The 20,440-nt window shown below is 45.3% G+C and overlaps 1 protein-coding gene across 1 annotated transcript in view; it reads right to left on the bottom strand.

The window, feature by feature from the left end:
- SLIT3 (slit guidance ligand 3) overlaps nt 1-20,440 on the bottom strand; it is a 637,958-nt gene that overhangs the window by 212,363 nt on the left and 405,155 nt on the right. Inside the window, exon 5 of the mRNA XM_008015258.3 lies at nt 8,716-8,787. Within this exon, the coding sequence (XP_008013449.3) occupies nt 8,716-8,787 (72 nt within the window). The remainder of the gene's footprint in view (nt 1-8,715; nt 8,788-20,440) is intronic.

The raw sequence follows: 20,440 nt of genomic DNA, 5'->3' as shown, positions 1-20,440 counted from the left end.
GAGCACTTATGCTATTGGCCCTGGGGCAAATAGAGAAGAGTGCCCTGGGGCATGCTTATCCTATGATATATGCTTGCTGTGTATGTCTCCCCCTGTAGACAAAAATTCATAGGAGCAGGACTGTGTCTTACTCATCTTTCTTAAGATTTGCTTCAGGTCTGACAAGAGTAAGGGCTCAGTGGTAATTTGTGTAAGGATGAATGGAAAAAAAGGAAGAGTGGAAGAAAGGAAGGAAAGAAGGGAGGAGGACAGGGAGAAAAGGAGGGAGGAAGAAAGAATGAGAGGGAGGAAGAGAGGGGAGGAAGGAAAAGAGGAAGGAAAGGAGGAAGACAGAAGAGGAAAAGAGAAAGCGGGGAAGAGGGAAGAAGGGAAGGAGGAAGAGAGAGGGAAGAAGAGAGGGCGAAGGGAAGAAAACAGGAAAGAAGGGAGGGAGAGAAAGAAGGAGGAAGAAAGAGGGGGAAGGAGGGAGAAATGAAAGAAGGAAGGTGGCCCGGCATGGTGGCTCATGCCTGTAACCCCAGTACTTTGGGAGGCTGGGGCGGGTGGATTACCTGAGGTCAGGAGTACGAGACCAGACTGGTCAACATGGTGAAACCCCGTCTCTACTAAAAATACAAAAAAATTAGCCAGGTGTGGTGGCAGCCACCTGTAATCCCAGCTACTCGGGAGGCTGAGAGAGGAGAATCACTTGAACCCAGGAGGCGGAGGTTGCAGTGAGCCGAGATTGCGCCACTGCATCCCAGCCTGGGCAACAAGAGCAAAACTCCGTCTCAAAAAAAAAAAAAAAAAAAAAAAAAGAAGAAGAAGAAGAAAAAGAAATGAAAGGAGAAAGGGTGACAGGAAGAGAGGAAGGGAGCGAGGGCAACAGGAAGGAATGAGAGGGAAGGGAGGATAAGAGGGAGGAAAAAAAAAGAAGAAAGGAAGGGAAAGAGAAAGGTGGAGTGAGGCAGTCAGGCAGGGAGGCATGACCCCTTTCTTTAGATAGCATTTTTGGGTAGCACTTAGCAAACTGGAGCCCAGTGCAAGTTCCTCTAGCAGCAATTCTGAACCTGACACTCTCAGCCAGGAATGCAAAGCAGGGAAGGGTGGGAAACTTGCTGCTCTTTGGGAAGATGATGAATCTGCATGGCCTTGCCTCAAATGAGCAGATTTTCCTAAATCCCCCTTCAAGATGCAGCACCCCTTGTGATGAGAGCCAGGAACTCTTCCTGCATCAGAGCCGGCTTGCGCTGAAGTACGCCTCTGTCTCTGGTTGATAAGCCCTGGTAACAGGCACTCAGCTCCCCCACCCAGCTAGCCCCTGAGTCCCTGCAGTTTGACTCTGCCTTTTTAGATCCACTTTACCTGCTCGATTTAGGCCTCCCATGATTTCTGAACAACTGCACAAGTCTCCTCACTACCCACACAGCTTCAGTCTCTGCCTCTCAGCAATCCACGCTCCCCACTGCTGCTGGAGCTGTTTTTCTTAAGTGAAAATCTGATCATGCCACTCCCCTATTAGGAACCCCTCAATGAACCCCCATTGCTCTATGGATCATGGGGTTCAAGGTCCTCCCTTCCTGAACCTCCCCATCTCCCTAACCTCATTGCTCTTTATTGCCTTTCTTGCTAGCTATACTCCAGTCACAAATCTCCCACAAGCATCAACTCTTTCACACACCTCTATCCCTTTATATATGTTGGTGAATTTTCACACACTGTTCCTTCTGCCTGCAATATCTTTCCCCTAGATGAACTCCTATGCAACCTTCAAGACCCAATTTATGTCATTTCCTGAATGAAGCCAGAATGAGACCTGTCTCCCTCGGCTTCCGCACATAGTTGTCCTTACCTCCAACGAAGCCTTAACCCATGTCCCATGACTGCTGGTTTACTAATTGATTCCCTCACTAGTAAACTTAGTTTTGTCATCTGGAAAATGGGAATATCATTAGACTGTGAGTTCTTCGGATACGAGAATGGTACCTTATTCTTTCCAGTACTATTCTTACACAATAATAATACTACTATGGTATATTATTTCTATGGTACAGTATATATACTTTTCATATAAAACATTTTAACAATGTGTATGATTTCTGATATGTAACAGGCCATCGGCAAACACCTGTGAAATGAATGAACAAAGTCATTCTTTCAATACATTTCTAGTCCACTTTACCCTCTGCCATGAACCATTTGAGTACTGGGGATGCCGCAGTGATTGAAACAGGCAGGATATCTGTGTACACAGGTTTACTATGTGCATCCAGAGACAAGTAATAACAGGATAACATCAGTAACAAGAAATAAATGAGGTAATTTCAGAGGGTGAAAAGTGCTCTGAAGAAATACGACTGGGTGATGGGATAGAGTGGGAAGGCAGTGGGGGACAGTAGGCAACATTTGAGCCGGGACGTGAAGGATCAGAAGGAGCTGGCTGTGTGGAAGTCTGAGGGTGTAGCATCTTATGTTAAGGGAGCAGCAAGTGCAAAGGTCCTGGGGCAGTAAGGAGCTTGGGATGTTCAGGGAATGTAAAGGAGCATGGGAAGCATGAGATAAGTGACAGCACCCAGTCCATGTACAGCCTTGCAGGACAAGACCAGGAGTGTGGACGCAGTGACAAAACAAATGGCTGCCAAGATGAGCAGACAGAGATGCTACCGGTGAACGGGTGCTGGTGTCCCTCCCCACACCTCCCTCATCCTCACATGAGATTACCGCCTGCTCACCGGGGCGGAGACAGCCCTCATTAATCTCAGGAAGCAGGAGGGTAGACGCGGGCGGTGCGGCAACACAGACTAACTAGAGAACACAAAGGCTGCCTGCCCAGCTTTGTTTTCAAAGCGTCAATTCCGAATTCTGCTAGCTGGCAGAGACAGGGGTTATTGATTTTCCCTTCTGGAATGCATGTCCTACAGAGTCCTCGCAAATAGAAACTGAAAAACAGAGGAAAACATAACTGCTGAGAAAGACAGGGCAAGGGGACATTTAAAAAAAAAAAAACAATCTATACTGGTTTTTGTCTTTTTCTTATTAGGCTCGGCTGGATTGTGGTCTGTCATCTCTCTTGTTTTCCCAATTCATTTCCTTTGGTTCTATCTCTATGTCTTTCTATGATTTCTTTTTCTTCCTCTCCTTCTTTCTCTTTTTCGCTGTGCCTTTGTCCAGTACCTGGCACAGTTTCTGCATACAGTAGGCATATCATAGTGGTGTGATGAGTGTTGCTCTCTGCAGGACAGTCTCTCTAACGGTCTCTTTCTTCGTCCAGATAGATCACTTCGTCCATCGAACTGCCTGTCTGTCTTTAAATACAGCACCTCCTGCCCTTCTAGGCAGGTAGTGGAGAATGAGACCAGCCCATTAAACCAGCTTTCAGTAATTGCGTAGAGTGGCATCCCCAGATAATTACTTTCTCTCTTTTCTCTGGAGAAGCAGGAAGCAATTAGGGGCCTCCTTCTGTGGTCTGGAGGGGCAGGTGTCCAGTCCCTTCGTTGAGAGCATCATGTTAGTGGCTCCTCAGGTCCACAGGGCTCAGAGGCCGCCTGCATCCTTTCTCTTGGCCCTGATAAAAGTTGCACGCTTGCCTACTTGCTTAGGTGAATAGGGACTCTGCTCTGCAGCAGCTTCTGTGGTCCCTTTATTGGTCCTGTTTGCTGGCACGGCTGTGGGGAAAGGCACCTGGGTAGATGGAAGCGTCCACAGTGGAAGTCCAAAAGATGGTTGGGCGTGTTACTGACGGTAGGTTAGTTCCAGAGGCCTAGGCTTAATTTTATCTGCTGACTTTTACCAAATTATACACATTGATGAAAACTTAATTTTATGTGGAAAATGTGGGTATCACAGCTTCTTCTTCTTCTTCTTCTTCTTTTTTTTTTTTTTAAAAGACTGAGTTTCACTCGTCTTCCAGGCTGGAGTACAATGGTACGATCTTGGCTCACTGCAACCTCTGCCTACTGGGTTCAAGCAGTTCTCTTGCCTCAGCCTCCTGAGTAGCTGAGAGTATAAGTGCCTGCCACCACACCCAGCTAATTTTTGTATTTTTAGTAGAGACAGGTTTCACCACGTTGGCCAGGCTGGTCTCGAACTCCTGACCTCAGGTGATCCGCCCACCTCGGCCTCCCAAAGTGCCGGGATTACAAGCATGAGCCACCGCGCCTGGGCACAGCCTCTTCTTTCTTGAAGGGAAATGTCAGTGCAAGCAAAGAAAATAGATGTCAGAACTACAAAAAAAATTTTTTTAAACCAGATAGTTTTTGATTTTCTCCTTTTAATAAAGCATATGGTGTTACACATAGGCCCAACTGGTTGTCATTTTACATAGCATGCAGTTTGAAGCTGGATGTGCCAGCAGTTCATCTTCTGCTCTTTAAGATAATAGTGGAATGGTGTGAATTCCCTGGGCTCACCCACTGGGGTGGAATAGGCTCGGGGCTGGGGAGTGGTTCTCAAACAGGCTGATGACAAGGATGTGCATCTCTGAGATTTCAAATTTGTTATTTATCATTCACAAGGTAGACAATCTCCATAATTGAGGACTGGTAGTAGGAGGAGTGTTTCCTTAGCAGGTTTTATAGAAATTTAATTTGTGCTAAGTGTCTCCTATTTTCTATGTGCCGATGCATATTTAAACACACAGCTTCATTATCACCTCTGTCCAGACGCTTCCCCTCTATGAAGCATCAGATCCTCAGCTCAGGTCCTATAGCTCTAATTACTCACATGAGTTTTTCTCTTGGGCTGTAAGATTATTTAATCTGACTCCCTCTTATTAAAACCAAGGAAGCTGAGGACCAGAGACATAGCGCGGCTTTAGCGAAGTCCTTCAACCAGCAGGAACTGGACGGGATGTCAGGTCACAAACTTCCTCACACAGAGAAGATGCTCTGTCCACAATGCTGACGGAAGACGTGACAGCACTTCACACCCAATGTGATTACAAACCAACTCAGGATCTTCCAAGCTCGGCTCTTGCTCCTGAACTTTCCATTTCTGTGAAGTGGAAGCTCCAAGAAGACAGAGCTCACAGATTTACACTGATACATCTTAATCCCTGCCGTCTTCCCCAGAACTAGCACTTAGAAGGAACTCAAAAAACAGTTTGATGGGCGTGTGAATGAATGATTATGAGAATTTGCCGTCATTCTCTGTGTTGTCTGAACTTGGAACTAATCATTTTTCACTTCTTTTTCCATGGCCTCTAATAACTCACTGACCGCCAAGATCTGTTGATTTTGTCCCCAGGGACTGCTTACTTTGGCCTCTTTCTCCACTTCCGGCTGCTCTCTCCCGGGAGAGTGTGAGAGAGAGATACGAGCATGAACCCTCACATTGGACTACAGCCTCATCTCCTGCCCCGACCTTTCCTTCTGCCACCTCCTCCTGTCCTCGGTTCCTCTTCCAGAATAAATATTTTCACCATGATCTGTCCCAGGGCAAAAGCCATCCACATTCTTAGTGTCTACATCTAAAGCCCATGCTCCTTGCAGTCAAGGCTCTCCAGCAACCGGCTTCCACCTCTTTCTAACCCAATCACACACTCTTCTGCCTCCGATCCCTCCACTCCACTCCCATGAAATGTCTGCTGGAAACACACCTTATACAGTTTTGCCTTTACACTTTGCACGCACCATCTTCATTACTTTGTGAATTCTAACCGCCATTCAGGCCCAGCTACAGTCTTTACTATTGTAACAAAGGAATACAGGAGCAACAGTAGTTAGACTTTTCTAAACACCTTCCACGCATCAAGCATAGGACTGTTATTCATATGCGTTACTTTATCAACCTCCACAAAAACCCTAGGAGGTAAGTCCAACTATTATCCTCATTTTATATAGCAGAAACCTAGGCTTAGAAGTGTCAAGTAACGTGTTTAACATCACAGACTCAGAACCTAGAACACACGGAATTCATACATACGTCTATCAGACTGCCAAAACCATGCTTCTAACCACTAGGCTACATTGCCTAAAGCTGGCTGTTCCTTCTGAGCTCTGAGAGCCCCTCGTTACGTACAGCTACTCATTAGCCAACTTTCATGTTGACTGGTACTTTACTAAACATTTTCTTGTATGTACATGATTCTTGTCCCCAGTTTCACTGTAAGCTACTGGAGGACATGAATTGTACTTCTGGGGCCTTATGGGTTCTGCCTGACAAGTGCCTGCTGACTGAACTGATTAGAAGTACACAGTACTCAATTCCCCTTAGGTGTTTTTGGTTAATTCATCCTTTAGGCAGTGAGTTCACTTCCCTTTCCTTCTTCCCCGAAGCCCAGCTGCTAGTAGTGAGTATAAACAAAGAGAAGACCCTCACTGAGTTCAGGATCCTGAGTAATACACATGTGCATGACTCAGAGGGCGGGCTGATGGTGGGTGCTGGAGTGACTTAGGAGTCTGGGCTTGTAGAATCTTGAACCTTTTAAGTCCTGAGGCCTTTGCATAGTTAGAGATATTATAAGGAGGGGAAGAGACCCTGTAAAACGAAATCTGAGAAACCCTAGCAACTATTAAGAACCATTGTGGGGCCGGGCGTGGTGGCTCACGCCTGTAATCCCAGCACTTTGGGAGGCGGGTGGATCATGAGGTCAGGAGATAGAGACCATCCTGGCTAACACGGTGAAACCCCATCTCTACTAAAAATACAAAAAATTAGCCGGGCGGGGTGGTGGGCACCTGTAGTCCCAGCTACTCAGGAGAGGCTGAGGCAGGAGAATGGTGTGAACCCGGGAGGTGGAGCTTGCAGTGAGCCGAGATCGTGCCACTGCACTCCAGCCTGGGTGACAGAGCAAGACTCTGTCTCAAAAAAAAAAAAAAAAAAAAAAAAAAAAAGAACCATTGTGGGATTATTTGCTTTCTTAACAATCAAAAACATAGCTGGTAATTAACTGTCCAGCCCTGCTTATACATCAATACAATATGTTCTTTTTGGTTAATGGATCCATTTAAAATTAGTGTCATGAGATCTGGCCGATATATCACTTTATATACGCAAAATGTTCTTTCGGGGCTCAATCATCAGAAAGCTGGTTGACCTTGAGTTAGTCACTGCCCTCTCTGGGCCTCCATTTTCTTGCCTCCTGACATTCTGGCAGGCTAATTAACATAGTTGTTTTTGGTTCATGTGAACAGTCTTGAGTTCTTGGACTGCATGGAACCAAATGCTAGAAAAGCACTCTGAAATGTTAAAAGTGCCAGTTCAGGATGAGAGAAGAAGATCTCTATTTATTTAGTGGTTTTGAAGGTTTGGCTTTTCTGTATCTCATTTTCTCAGGAAGATATAAACTCTGGAGGCTATTTCTTGAGAGAAACCTATACCTGTCCTGCAAAGGAACTCCCATTCTTTGTGGCTGTGGCTGCTCTACCCCGTCCTCTCCTGCTCTTGAGAAAACACCCTCAGAAGCAGCAGCGGGCGGCCTCCTTGTCCTCGAACCCCTTGCAAAGTCCTCTCTGCTTCTCCGTTCCTTCCACCCAGCCCCAGAGACGCCTCTGCCCTCTTGTGTGCTTTGCATGTTAAACACCAAAAGCTTTCCGCTAAGGCCACAGGGGAGGCAGATAACCTGCATCTGGAAGCCATCACCAGCTGCCTTCAGTGTGCCAGTAAACTAAAACCTCTGCATTCATTATAGGGAAAAGTGACAATGTCTTTTTTTTTGAGCCTCCCTTAAGACGTCTCAAATTGAATCTGGGGCTGCAGAGAAGGTTACTGGGCAGAAGTGCTTGCTCAGCCAAACCAGACCGTCTTCCCTATCCCTCTCCAAAAGCATGTTCCGACCCCATGGGCACAATGGTTTAGGCAGAAAATTCAAGGCATAGTCCTTGTAGGGACCCAGGAATCACAAATAAGGGGTCAGTAGTAGAAGCCAGGTAGGAAATAGTCAAAGTTCAAAAATGTCATGCTGGAATAGTCCTGCCTCTTGACTGTGGTGACAGCTGCACGAATCTGCACGTGATGAAATCACACAGAACTACACATGCCTGCGCTCACACAGGCGTACGCAAGTGAGTACACGTGGAGCTGTGAAATCTGAAAACTAAGGTCTGTGGGTTGTACCAATGCCAGTTTCCTAGTGTTGATACTGTACTGTGGTTATGTCAGATGCTACCATTGGAGGAAACTAGTACACGGACTTGTTTACTATTTTTTGGAACTTCCTGCGAATCAAAAATCATTTCAAAGTAAAAAGTATTAAAAAAAAATCCTAGGGCAGTGGAAGTGGATCTGGCTATGTCTCCCCAACTTCCTGACATACAAGTCTCCATGCTGTCTCTCAGGTGCCGATGACGATGCTATTAATAAGAGTGAGAGCTTCGGCACCATCATCATCAATGTTCCAATTGATTGACCACGTGCTATGTATGAGACACTAAGATACTTCTTTCTTTTAAACACTTTCTCAGTTGCACAAAACATGCCCACAAGGTTACCATCCCCATTTTACAGAAGATGCTAATGATGCTGGGCAAAGCTGGCTTGCACCAAGGGCCAGGCTCTAAGTCACCAGGCACTGAGGCTCCAGTGCTTATATCTGGGGATGACTAACCAGCAAAGTACAGGTTTCTGTGACACTATTGTGGCATCCAACGTGTGTTCCCTAGAAACCACTCGAGCACAGCCCTCAATCTCATCTCTGAAGGCACCTGGACCGCCCTCCTGTCCCATCCCTCACCCTCACTCTGGTCAGAGAGCCCGAGTTAGCCACATCTGTAGTGAAGCAAGGAAAACATCACTTACAGGTTCTTCACATCGGTGATGCCGCGGAACGCCTTCCTCGGGATCCCCTGGATCTGGTTTTCACTCAAATCTCTAAACAAGAAGAGAAGAGGCACACTGCGTTAAAGACCCAGGCTGTCTGGATCTGCATCTCATTAAATGATAACAATCCCCCCCACCCAGGCTGCTGCCTCTGCGGTCAGAGTGTATGGGGGCTGCTATAAGCATTCACATTGTTCTTCTAGTGATGGCCTTTGCTGAAATGGTTACCAGGCAGAGCAGCTCGCCTCCAGGGCGGGCTCTGTGGGTGGTCTCGCACCTCCAGGCCACGAGCCAAGATGCTGGCTTATTTGTTGCACATACTGCACCCAATTCTCTGTTTTCCCACCTCCCGGAGACAACCCCCTGCCCCCACTCCCCGCCCCTGCTCCCAAGCCCCACAGGCACTCCTCCCCCACTGTGGGGTCAACGCCGCAGCTCAATCTCCCGTCTCTCAGGGCTGTCCTCTGCTGCTCAGGACAATCTGCCTTTGTCATGTGGGATTGCAACAGAGCCTGCCCATTCTGATTTTCTGATGTGGGATGACCACTTCAGCTTATTCTAGAGAGTCCCAGAGATTCCTGGGGGCCCCTGGATCTTCTTAGTGACAGGCATGATACATTCGAATTGCATTTCCACAGATCCATCCGAAGTGCGGGTCCCACAGGCACCTCATCTAGCATTAAGCAGTGCCAGCATGTTGCTTTAAGGAGGGTCAGGGATACTGTCAGGTCCCACAGCTGGCTAAACCTAAGTCTTGTCCTGGGCTGTAAGCCTTCCCAAAGCCTTATTTCCTTTCTAAGAAAGAGACAGGCTTGTTTGTTTGTTTTGCTTCCCACTTTTAGTTTTTGCTAGACCAAACATGTGCACTTGTTTTCACTCAGAACTCAGGCCTGCTTGGATCTCAACAAGTAATCAATCTGTAAAGACCCATCAGGCCTCCAGAGCGTGCAAACCGGCCCTGCAAAACACTCATGCCAGGCCTCCTTCCTGGCTGGTCCCGCACAGCCACGGGCTGCAGAAGCCTCTCTGAGGACTATGGCGTGGCGGGGGGCGCAGAGCCAGGGGCTAGGGACACAGCGAGCTCTTTACACTTTCTTCAGATATAAAAGGTGTGTCACACACACACACACCACTATATATACGCAATTATTTTTTAAAAGAACACCCGAAAAACCCTCAAATATAAGGTAAAAAAAATTAACAATGCAGATCTAACTACTGCTACCAATCATGAGTTATACATATAAAATTCCACCAATATAACCTCATAATATACAGTCTAGTATAACCTATTATTCTTGCTTGCTATATTGAGAACATCTGTCCCTGTCATTAGTAGCGCATTGATACCAACATTTTTAATGGCTGTATATTGTCCAATTGTATGAGTGGCTACATGGTCCCAAATCGTTGGGTAGGCATTTATTTACTTGCTATTTAAAGAAACACTAGGGTGAATTTCTCTGCGTGCACATTTTGGGGATACTTGTCTAACTATTTCCTTGGTATGGGGTCCTATAAGGAGACCTTGCTGGTCACAGGTTAAACGGGTCCTGAGTTGACCTAGAGACAGATTGTACCTGTGGACACTCCCATGCTGATTTTCCAAGGGCACCTAATCAAAAACTTTAGATGACTCCAGGTATATTTGGCAGGAGAGATCAGACGACTGCCCTCCACTAAAATCCGGGCAGTCTAAATGAACATTTTGCAAAGAGGCAGGAGGGAAAAGAGGAAACAGAAAAGAGGTGTCCACTTTTTTCTGATCTCCCATCCCCTGCTGAGACAAGCCATGTGCTCTGAGCAGCTAGCTAAAACGAAACTTGAGGATCATCTGGGGCCACTTTTAGGCCCACAAAACAAGGCTCAGACTTGGGGTAGAGTGCAGGTGTGAGTACTAGTGGTTTCTGGGGCTGAATAACAGGGTGCTCCCCATCTCAAATCCACTTTCCTCTGTCTGCAACCGATGTAAGTAAATTCAGATGCACAATGAGCCCTGTCTCAGGCTCCCCCAGCCAGGCCTGATTCAATGAGCTGGGCTCCAGCCTGGAGTCCGGGCGCTGAACAAAGCCCATGATGACAGCAGAGGTCAGGTGGTGTCACCAAGGCCACTCAGCTGCTCTCCATCAGCCTCTGGAGCAGGGGCCCAGGTCCTGTCATCCGACTAATGCAATTTCCACCAGGCATCTGGGCAGCACCCGAGGCTCTGGAAGTCACAATGAGTCCAGTCTTTTCTGCCAAATGAAGCTGGTCTGTAGGCCACCGAGCCTTTGCCCACTACCCTCCCAGGCTTGGCTGCTCTCTCTGGCGGCTCTGGAAGATGAGCCCCAGTCACACTTTTGGAAAATGGTTGATGTGATCAAAATCAGAGGCAGGGGCAGCAAACAGGAGAGAGGTATAGAGCTGTCAGCTTGAACCACAGCTGGAAGCTGGATGAGGGGGCATGTATCCAGTAATGCACTAACCTTGTTTGAGTAGACAACATCCCAAAATATACTGGGAGGAGCAGCAGTTGTACAAAGGTTCTGGTTTGCAATACGGTGGGATGAGGAGAGGAGAGTGATATTTAAGCAGAAAAATCTGACCATGTTACTGGGAGACCTCCTACACAGGCAAAATCCTGCACTTGGGTGGGGCAACGCTTTGGTTTCTGTTCACTATTTTCTTGCTGTAAATATAACCAGCCTTGCTCCTACTTTAAGGAGCCCAGTTAAAACACAGCTTTTTTTTTTCCCCATCTCCCTGTCACTGCTTTTCTCCTGTCCCAATTGAGCAAAACAGTAGATTGTAGGGAATTTATCTGTTCCCCATGACAATCTGCTTGTAAATTTTATTAATTTTATTTTCCATTGAGCCTCTCTTCTCCAGCTAACAATACTGCTGCCATCCATCTGCAGGACTGTATATTGATTTCATAAATACCTCCAGTGGGCTGACAAACTGACAGCTTTAATGGTGTTACTGATGGGGCGTGGAGGAGGGTTCAGGGCTGGGTGCTTCATTTTCGGTAACGGTCCCTTCACAATTATCACAGGGCCTTTGTGAGAGTTTCTAATAGTGTGTTTATCTCAGCGTGGTGCCAAAGCACGGAGCTATTGTTAAGTACTATCCTTGAGAGAGACAAGAGCCACCATTTTCCACTGACACTTAAATAAAAATAACAAAATCTATCCACAATGCCCAAGAGCCTAGTGCTGGCCAATTGCTTGTTGGGGTTTTAGTGCCTCCCCTTTCATGAGGGAAGCAGCTCAGGGCTGAGGAGGGCAGAAATGCTCAGAAGTGACCCGAGAAGGGGATTTTTGGTTTTTTAAACACTAGAAGAAAGGTATGAGATTGGAGTAGGGTGCATCTGGGTAAGTAAAGGAAGATGGCTGGTGGGAAAGGCTTTCTTGGTTGGGGAGTAGGGCTAGGAATTGGGATGCCTTTTTAAATAATTAGGGTTCTGAGAGAAAAGGAGAACTGCATTAGCTAAAGTGCATTTTCCAGCTTCCGGAAAATGATTAACTGACCGATTATTCCATCCAAAAACACAAGACCAAAGAGGACTTATTAAGGAGACAGTAAGTCAAATAGGAGTTGGCAAGAACCAATATATCCCCCTTCCAGCCACCCTCCCCGCTTTTTAATTTACTAAAATGCTTTGGACACAGATTAACTTTCTTCACAAATTTATTATTGCTTCGTCTACCTTGAAATGGGAACTGCAGACACTTTGATAAATGGATTGAAAGCCTGTCTAGTTCCAGTGGAGGTTTTGAAATGCTTCCTGGGGCCCTCCCTGCAATGTCAGACATGCTTTGTTCTCGGAGGAGCAGAGAATGACGGTTCCCACCTTCACCCCTACCCCTGCAAGACTAGGAGCAGGAACATGTTCTCCTCTTTGCCCTGTTGGGGACAATGCACTTGTCTTGGTCACATTCATGCTACCAGGAAATCCTCTCTGTGTTAAATGGCAGTTTGTGGAGGGACTTTGATCCTAGATGTCACTCCCAAATTAATTCTGAAGCTACAAAACGGGGCTTGGAAGCGCCTCAAAACTTGGAGATTTGTTGTTTCTGAAGTGGGGGGGGGGGGTTACTTACGAGCTGTATGATCATTCAAGTTATTAAAATGCTCTTTGCCTCAGTTTCCCCATCTTTACAGTGGGGATGTTAGTGTTACCAACCTCAACAGTTAATTGTGAGAGCGAAATGATTACATGTAGAGCACCGTGTGGAATCATTTGCACGTTAGTTGTGTGAATCTAGTCAATTGCATAACTGTCTCACATCTCCAGCTGTCAAATGGGACTGCTTTCCTAAGTCATATGGATACTGCACCCAGAAATATCACAGTCCCACCTGGAAGTCTATACAAGTGCCATTATGACATTAAACTACAGCTTGTAGTGCTCTGCAGAGCACTCTGCACAGCATCTAGAACACTGTAGGCACTCAATGAATAGCTGCATTTCCTTTTGTGTAGTTTCCTCCCATTTAGCATTGGATTGACATTGCTGAAAATGTCCTTTTTCAGCATCCCCAGGACATATGCCTTCAACTCTACAAAGAATAAGACACATAAATGTTGCTGTACTCTTTCCATAAAATCTGAGGGAGGGATTAAAGTTTCTCTCATCTATCATCTGGACAGGGGTAGCCATGTTTGATTCTAGATTCTTTTGGATAAAACGGGAGAGCTGGATTCAGAAATAAAAGGTCTGTCTTGTGTGGGATTCTCTCAGAAGCAGACACCGAGCCAAGGACACGGGGGTTAAGTGATTGATTAATGAAGTGCTCCCGGGAGAGACCAGTGAGGGATGGAAACCGAATGGAAAAGGCAAATAAAAGTACAATCAGGTGAAGTCTTGGCCTTAGTCCAATACCATGGGGAACTCCTGTCTCTGAGCAAGGAAGCTGGGCTTTTGCAGCCTTGCAACAGACGGTCCTTGGTTAGGGACCACTCAGGAGAAATGTAAATTCCCAGGCTCTGCCTGCCCTCCATGAATGCTGGGGGTGGTGACTCCAGCACCCCAAGGACAGACTGCTGAAGATGTTGCCAGCTAGGAGACTTTAGCAGTGAAGTTCAAAGAAGCAGGTGATAGGATCCAGTAGCAATAGAAGGAACCCAAGGAGATCCACCCCAAAGTATTCCTAAGGCGGCTTCGGGAATAGGTCTGAATCTACAAGTCCTCAGCAGGTTAAAATATCACTCTCAAAAGATAGCATATCTAGGACCGAAGATCAAGAGGCTACATGGGAAACTAACTGACCAAAGAACATGGGAACAACCCAATCTGGCATCTGATGAGATTTACACTTCTTTGTCTACCTCCTCAATCCCTCTGCACTGAGACCAATGTGGTGTCTTTTCAGTAACATTAAAAAAAAATTCCATCAACTCTTGATTAGTTAGGCTAAAATAGGGGATGATCTTAAAAGCATTTATATTTGGAACCATTATTGGATTTGTGATCAAGGCAATGGATTACCATTCTGATTCTCTTTGGCCTGAATATATATTTAAATTACTTTCACATTCTCTGCCTAGTAGGAGGATACCTGCCCATTGGTGCATTCAGTATCAATCAAAACTCATTTAGGGATTTAAAAATTTTTGATGGATAATCTACGAATCTAAAATTTCCTGTACTCTCAATAATACTACCATCTTACATAAAGCTGCAGTCTTTGCTCCCGCCCCCTGAACTCCAACTTTCTAATATATAGTAACCCGGTGACACATCGCTCTGTGCTAGGAACTAAAGGGACAGACACTGTTTTGCTTACCTTATTTTATACAGCAGGAGGGACAAACATGCAGGAAAAATTATCCCCTGGGGATTCTACAATGTGGACTTCAGGGAGGATTTATCTTAATAGGTACATCTCTTCTGCAGGCAATTTATCTTAATAAGCAAGATTATATGTTTGCAGTTGGGTCACTGTCAAAATCAAATGAGCACCAAGCATATGTCCCAGCTAAGCTCTGGTACCTCCAGCTGGGTGTCTAGTCAATGGCAGCCTTTGTCTGAGGAAGATTACAATGGAGTAACTGACTCATTTCCTGAAAGAACTACCACCTATCTCAGGGATCCAGGGAATCAAAGTATCAATGGGGGACAAAAAAACGCCCATTATTTCCCACTGCTCCAGTTGTGTTTCTGAATATTTCATTGCAGTGAGAGCTTACACTGCGTGTTCCCTCGATGTTAAAAAGTTACTGGATGAAGGATATCAATAAAAGCTCTTTCTGCAATCCTTCCCTTCACAAATTCATCAGAAAAGTCCTGGCCATGCCATTCAGATGTTTAATACTGACAGATTAAGTGTCAGGTCAGCTGCTCATTTCCCAAAAGAATGAATTGAATACCTACTATGTGTTCCACTATGGTTGAAGTTGAGATCGAAAAGTGGATAGTCCCAAGTTTCTGTCGTCCTGTAGTTTACATCCTTATTTATCCCAGATAAATAGACTCCCTTACTTTTACAAATATAAAATAAACATCTAGACACCTCAAAAAGTGAGAGCAAGGATGGGTGGTGGCTCATGCCTGTAATCCCAGCACTTTGGGAGGCTGAGGCGGGCAGATCACCCGATGTCAGGAGTTTGAGACCAGTCTGGCCAACATGGTGAAACACCAACTCTACTAAAAATACAAAAATTAGCCAGGCATGGTGGTGGGCACCTGTAATCCCAGCTACTTGGGAGGCTAAGGCAGGAGAATGGCTTGAACCCGGGAGTGGGAGGTTGCAGTGAGCTGAGATCGTGCCACTGCACTCTAGCCTGGGTGATGGAGCGAGACTTCATCTAAAAAAAAAAAAAAAAAAAAAAAAAAGAGAGAGAGAGAGAGCACCAGTTTCACTGTTTCTTCCTTTTTATCCAGAAGAAAGCTTGTCTCTAAACTCACACTATGGGTTGCTCCAGACACCAAGCAAAAGATTTTATAGTTTATTTTAGTCGGGGCCCAAAATCTTTTTAAATTTTCAGAAGGAAAAGAGAGAGATGCCACTCTGAATCACCAGGACTCACAGGGAATGCAGGCTTGTTTCATCAGGTACTTTGGTTTTATCTTTCAAGGTGGACAGTTTGGGAAAAATCAGAACAGTACAAAGATATTATCAAGAGTTGGGATGGTACCGGGCAGTTGTCATAGAAGAATGTTCTGATCAGATGGACCATGAACCCTGCTATGAGAGCAAAATAAACATTCATTCCTGTTAATTTTTTAAAATTTAAAGTGAGAATAGAACTGTGGTTATGTTTTCTTTCATTTGTGTCTTTATCTTTGAGAGATACATACTGAAATAATTAAGAATAAAACGATGATCTCTAAGTTTTGCTTCAAAATAATATAGGAGAGGAAGAAGTGGCAGAAGAATAGATGAAACGAGGTTGGCTGTGGGTTGATATTTATTGGAGCTAGGTGATAAAGTACGAGGGAGGTTCATTTATCATCTGTGCTTTGCTTTTATGTACGTGTGACATTTTCCGTAATAAAAAAAGCATGCAGATTCCTGGGGTCTATGCCAGACCTATTGAATCAGAAACCCTAAGGATGGGCTTGAGTCTAATTTTAAACAAGTTTGAGAACCATGGGTGGAATGATTATTGCATCGGATTAGGTGCTAAGTTCACATCCCGGTTCTGCTACTCAACAGGCTGTGTGTCTTTAAGAGTACCAGTTCAATTCTCTGAACCTCAACTTGCACTTCTAAGAAACTGGGATAGGCATCAGAGGTAATGGACAAGCGAGTGCTTTGTAAACTCTAATGCAGTATATAATGCAAATTCCTATCTTCAGGTTCTAGCATGAAGTTCACAAATATAGCATCCTACTACCTTAAATGTTAAAGTCTAATTTTAGGGAAAATTTTGGGAGCAGGATGCAAAGGCCTCCTGTGTCCCAGACATGAGACTGCTGATGTTGGACAAAATGCCTGTGGGATAGGCAGAGTCACAGGAGAAGGCTGAAGTGGGGAGAATGATGACATTTAATCTGTATTTCAGAAATCCACTCAGGAGCCCAGGGAGGCTGACCTAGAAGGGTAAGAGTTCACGGATGGCTACACCCTCCTCTGGGAGCCAGAGACATGGCAGAAGAAAACCAAGCACTTTGTCCTTGGACTCCTTCAAGCTTGAAGGGGAGACAGGTTGCTGGGATTAGGACATTCCTGATAGGGCCTCACAGACTAGGGATTCCCTAGTTTTCTAGGAAGGCTGAAATCTGGAAGAAATCACTACAGGGCAGGTGATGAGCAGGGTTGAGCAGCCAGGCTGAGAAACAGTCCTGGAGCGGTGACTGAGGGTGAAGGCCTGAGGTCCAAGCACTATGAAGATAAGACACTTGGTCCCAGGGGAGCATTCTGACCAAAGGGAAAAAGGAAAAGAACCTGTCAGGCTGCAAGCTTCTACAAAAGGCTACAGATGGAGTTGAGGTTATGGGTTTGCTCTGTGACTGGTTACCAATGTGAGTGCCTGTTTTGTCTCTTTCTGGGCGGCTGTTCCAAAGATTGCAAACTCAAATGCTTCAGGGTTGTGCAGGTAAAGTAAATGAGGAGGTCAGGCTGCATGTGGACAACAGGAGTAGTCAGAAAGTGAGCTGGGGATGTTATTTCAACAAAATCAAAACAAAATAATTAGCCTCTGTGCCGGCCAATTGGATGCTTCACCCTGGGAAGAACTTGACCTGCAGGTTCAGATTTGTGGCCATTGAGGATGTAGACTGTCAACTCTTCAGGGGCAATCTGCTAATTCCAGAACAGCACTGTCCCATGAAAATATATCACAAGCCAAGAATGCAATTTAAAATTTTCTATTAGCCACATTAAAAAACAGTAAAAAGAAACAGTTGAAATTAATTTTAATATGATATTTAACTCAATATATCCAAAAGATTGCCATTTCAAGATGTAATCAATATAAACATTTATTAATGAGATGTTTTACATTCCTTTCTTCATACCAAGTCTTTAAAGTGTGATGTGTATTTTACACACAGCTCAATCTAGACTGGCCACATTCTGCGTGCTCAGTGATCACACATAGCTAGTGCCTACTGTATTGGACAGTATGTTCTAGAATAAGGAACTTGATGCTGTAGCTGCATGGCATCTCATTGCCAAGGGAGGGAAAACGTCTTCAGATGTTGGAACCAATCTAAGGAGCCTGATACAAGACTGCTTGGGAGGTTTGAGTATACAGATAGGAAATGTGGAGGAAAATCAGTCAAGGTTGAAAGCCCTGAATCCAGGGCAGAAATCCATGGTTTAGAATATTCCATTCATTCAGTCATTCCTCCTGTGAACAAATAGCTCTTTGCAGCCATAGGATTTAATCTGAGTTTTTCCAAACCACCACTCTTCCAGTACTATCAGGGTTAACTGATGCTTCCAGTCCAAACAGAAGCTTTCTTCATTTAATTATCATCTGCAACTCCAACTAAGGCTCTTTGTGTTCATGAAACAGCATTATAATTGACTGATCATCTCCAGCAAATGGGACAGAGGCTGAGCTTCTCAACAGCTCACTAATCCCTGGGATTATCTCAATTTAGCGACATGGCAGTTAGTTACATTAGATGGGATTGAGGAGCTCTCATTATCAGCCCAATTATGCCCTCTGTTCTGGTCCAGGCTTCCCTGTGTCACTAAGTGGTCCAGGAAATATCAGTGGGGTTCCAACCACAGGCGTCTCATTCCACAGTGCCCGTGTACCTCATTATATATGCTTCAGGGGGTACAACTGCGATTTTGGTGTTTTCACATAGTGTGCAGAAATCTGGTGCTGAAAATCATCTGATTGTAAAGATCTAATTATGTACCTGAGATAGTCCCCTGCCAATTTTGGGCCCAATGAGAAGTTCTGGTTTAATTTATCAACCTTGGTTGGGTGTGGACAGGGGGCTTGTTCACCTGATTCAAAAGGATGGAGACTGGCGTTTTGTTTGGTTTCTTATTGTTTGAAGCTATGTGTCTGCCCAGTGGGATTTGGGAAAGGGAACCCATTTCTATACAATTTATCCTCCTCTGAGGCTGACATACTGGTCCCCACCCCCTCTGTCCCTCTTCCTTGGCAGCCATCTGAGGTTTTCATCCCTAATTTGATTGTCGTAGCTGACACTGTCAATCTGAAATCCAGTAGCATGTCTAATGCTGGCTGGACAAGGGGAAGGCAGGGGGAGGAGAGGGGGAGGCAAATTCATCTCGAGAAGTAGCTTTATGTAAATTGATCCTTTGGCCCGAAAGCTGGAGCCAAGCATTTGCTGATGAATTGGAGAAGCGTCCTTGTTCCCGTGTCTTCTGTAGAGAGATGGCCCAAATTGAGTCCTCTCTTCTTCACAAAGACATTCCCATGCCAAAAAGCTTTTGCAATTAGGAGATGAAATCTTGTGAGTGAGGGGGAGGTATCGGGGCAGGGGAACGTTTATGAAATTGTTCTGAAATGAAGTGTGTGCATTTGGCCTGCTCTGTGATTCACTGCAGACCTGGGCACCCTCATTTGCCTCCTAGCCTGTGGCCTGATAGCCTAGGTTCAGAGGCATAGTATCCCATAGGTGAAGATCTACTTAAGTGACAATTAGCAAAAATTAAGGGGATGGGGAGTGTGCTTCTAACATGTTTTTCTTAAATTTATATTCTTAGTTACCATTTGGGCCCATTTCTGTTGGTGTCAGGAAGGAGGGGAGTGAGGCTGATCGATTCAACCTTTTTTCTACATCCTCTTCTTATCTTTTCCTGAAAAATAAAGCTCAAATCAAATGGCAGATTGTCCACCAACGCGGTCTTTTTCAACTCAGTAACTTGTCCCAGGGCCCTGTCATATTTGACTTTATCAAAAAACTTATAGGCAGAGTAGCTACCTGGGCACAGGAAAGAGTGAGTTTGGTTCTGGAAAGGTTGCTTGCTGCTTCACCATGCTGACTATGTGGAGGTTGGCAATGAGGTGTTTTATGATGGCTCTCGGACTAAATTATTAGCTTCGTGTAGGCAGGAGCTTTTGCTGAGCGTGAGGCCTGATGCATAGCTTTAAAAATATTTGTTAAGTGGATGGAAAAAATAAGTGAACATGATTTTATGCCATTTCTTGGTCCATGGATGACTGAGAACGCATCTCAAGCTATGGAAATCTTTTTCCCCCCCAAGTCCAGTCTGTCCCTTCGGATTACAAAGAGCTCTGGCTGTCCTCCTCCATCCTTCTACCTCTACAGCCCTGGTGGCATATCATGCTTGAGAACTAATGTTCCTAGAACAGGCTTGTGAACTAAGGAGCCACAGATAAAGCCTTTGACGGGGAAAGGTTTAGTGAGCTAAGCTGAGGCGTGGGAATGAGCAGTTACAGTGGGAAGGCAGGCGAAGTGGACAGATCACTTGACTTTTCAGAATACAGATTAAACCTGGCCTGCGAGGGTACAATAGATTTGGAAAATGCATTCAATCCAGAAAAGGGCTGTGTGCCTGACAGTGTTTCATCTCCAAGAACAACTTCTCCCCTCCTCCTTTCTGAATTCTGGCACTCATAGAGATTAGGATAATACAGATAATGAAAGTCAGGTGCAGAAGGAGATACTTTAAACAATAGCCTCCAGGAGATGTTAGAAGGGGGTCATTGGCAGTGAAGAAGTTCTGATGATCTTTGGGATAATCTACCCTGTGATCTGACTCCTTCCAGGCAAATTGTCTAAAAGCTCTGGAAACCCTCCCAGAGGCTGAAGATGCGCAGAAAT

The sequence above is a fragment of the Chlorocebus sabaeus genome, chromosome 23 (genome assembly GCF_047675955.1).
Source record: "Chlorocebus sabaeus isolate Y175 chromosome 23, mChlSab1.0.hap1, whole genome shotgun sequence".
Classification (NCBI taxonomy): Eukaryota; Metazoa; Chordata; class Mammalia; order Primates; family Cercopithecidae; genus Chlorocebus; species Chlorocebus sabaeus.
The sequence above is the reverse complement of the archived record's forward strand: the minus strand, read 5'-3'. Positions and strand labels throughout refer to the sequence as shown.